At 39.0% G+C, this 1,788-nt stretch overlaps 1 protein-coding gene across 1 annotated transcript; it reads right to left on the minus strand.

Moving 5' to 3' along the window:
• Nucleotides 1–361: 361 nt before the first annotated feature.
• Nucleotides 362–1,759, minus strand: LOC147388912 (pentatricopeptide repeat-containing protein At1g31430-like). Its single transcript, XM_086417546.1, has 2 exons — nucleotides 1,631–1,759; nucleotides 362–1,520 (listed from the first exon to the last, which is right to left on the minus strand). The coding sequence occupies exons 1-2, from the start codon at nucleotides 1,632–1,634 to the stop codon at nucleotides 667–669; spliced, it is 858 nt and encodes a 285-aa protein (XP_086273672.1). The 5' UTR covers nucleotides 1,635–1,759; the 3' UTR covers nucleotides 362–666.
• Between the last annotated feature and the right edge of the window lie 29 nt (nucleotides 1,760–1,788).

Here is a 1,788-nt window from a genome sequence, read left to right on the forward strand (position 1 = left end):
TGAATATCACATTCAAAATGGACTACCACGTATTTCTTTTAGATGTTTTGACATATGATCTTTCTGATGTGGAATACTTTTGACAAATGCGCACAGATGTTTCATCACGTTTTTGTTTTTGGAATATTAAAATCTACTATGTGAAGCAGACAAAGTGGGAATAAGGCTCATAATTAAATGACAAACAGCAAGGATGCATTATAGGTTCATAATCCCCATACCAAATGCAAAAGAAGGAACAGAGAGACGAGAAGGAAAGCAAAATTAAACCAACTCGGCAAACTTATTAGTTTATGCAACATACGAAAAAGAAGACGATTGAGCACGTGTTGATGGCACCATCCACAATGAGCTCCCACCATTTACAAAGCTTAATAAACAATGCCTTCATAACTATGACAACAATTTGGAATTATTAATATTTATACCTCTGAAGGTTGCCAAGGCATCCCACTCCATGATTTAATTGATCACCAATCAGTAATTTACAAATTGGATGGTCAGAACACAATAGCAAGATTGACAAATCAATAAGTGGAGTCGCCATATAGTTTCCACTCAAATGATTGACCATGTTTCTAATATCATGCCAACTGTATTTAGGATCACAAAATTTTCAAGCTGAAAAACCAAATTTGGCTTATGTAGCATGAGATCGTTGAGATATCAGGTCTTGCTAGCTCTCACATTTTCCTCCAAATCCAACAACAGTCGGGCCATGTCATTCAACAGGGAATAAATTTCCCTTACATCCGGGTGTGATGTGTCACCAACAACAAACTCATGAACAATGCCATTCACCTCAATTGAACTGCACCCAGGAATCTTCTTGACTCCTAGATCCTTCATCTTCCTTCTAACCTTGGTCACATCTTCCCATCTGTCACTTGCTGCATAAATATTGGCAAAAAGTGTATGGAGACCAGAATTATTAGATTCAATTTGATAATGACGTTTAGCTACACGTTCGCCCATCTCAACATTGCTATGGATTCTGCAGGCACTTAGCAAGGAACACCACAGTGGTACCAAAACCTCATCGTTATTAACATCCGGGATATTTTCTATCAAAGTTTCCGCTTCATCTAACTGTCCAGCACGGCCAAGGAGGTCAACTAAACACCCGTAGTGTTCTACTTTAGGTGTTATCTGATAAATCTTCTTCATGGAGTCAAAATACCGTCTTCCTTCCTCGACCAATCCTCCGTGACTACAAGCAGTTAAAACACCAATGAAGGTGATATCATCCGGCTTGTACCCAAGCTGTAGCATCTCTAAGAAATACTTGAGCGCTTTGTCAGTCTGTCCATTCATAGCAAGCCCACAAACAATTGCAGTCCATGAGGCTGTATCCTTGTCTTCTATTCTCCAAAATATTTCCAAAGATTTATCTATGCACCCACATTTTGCATACATGTCTACAAGAGCAGTACCAACAACAGTATCCATCTTGATATTGTTCTCCACAATGTATCCATGGATCCATCTCCCTTGCTCCAAAGCTCCCAACTGAGCACAACCTGTAAGGAGAGCTACAACAGTAAATCTATCTGGTTTGACACTCCTCCCAATTATTTGCATCACTCGAAAAAGATCTAAAGCCTCATCAAAATGGTTAAACTGCACATACCCATTGATCATAGCAGTCCAAAGAACAACATCCTTTTCTGGACTCATATCAAACAACTCTCTAGCCTCATTTAACTTGCCACAACTCACATACCCAGACATAATACTAGTCCAAGAAATCACATTTTTAACCTGCATTTCATTGAAGATTCGATGGGC

Source organism: Akebia trifoliata, chromosome 12 (genome assembly GCF_017979445.1).
Source record: "Akebia trifoliata isolate Shusen 1 chromosome 12, ASM1797944v1, whole genome shotgun sequence".
In the NCBI taxonomy this organism is placed as follows: Eukaryota; Viridiplantae; Streptophyta; class Magnoliopsida; order Ranunculales; family Lardizabalaceae; genus Akebia; species Akebia trifoliata.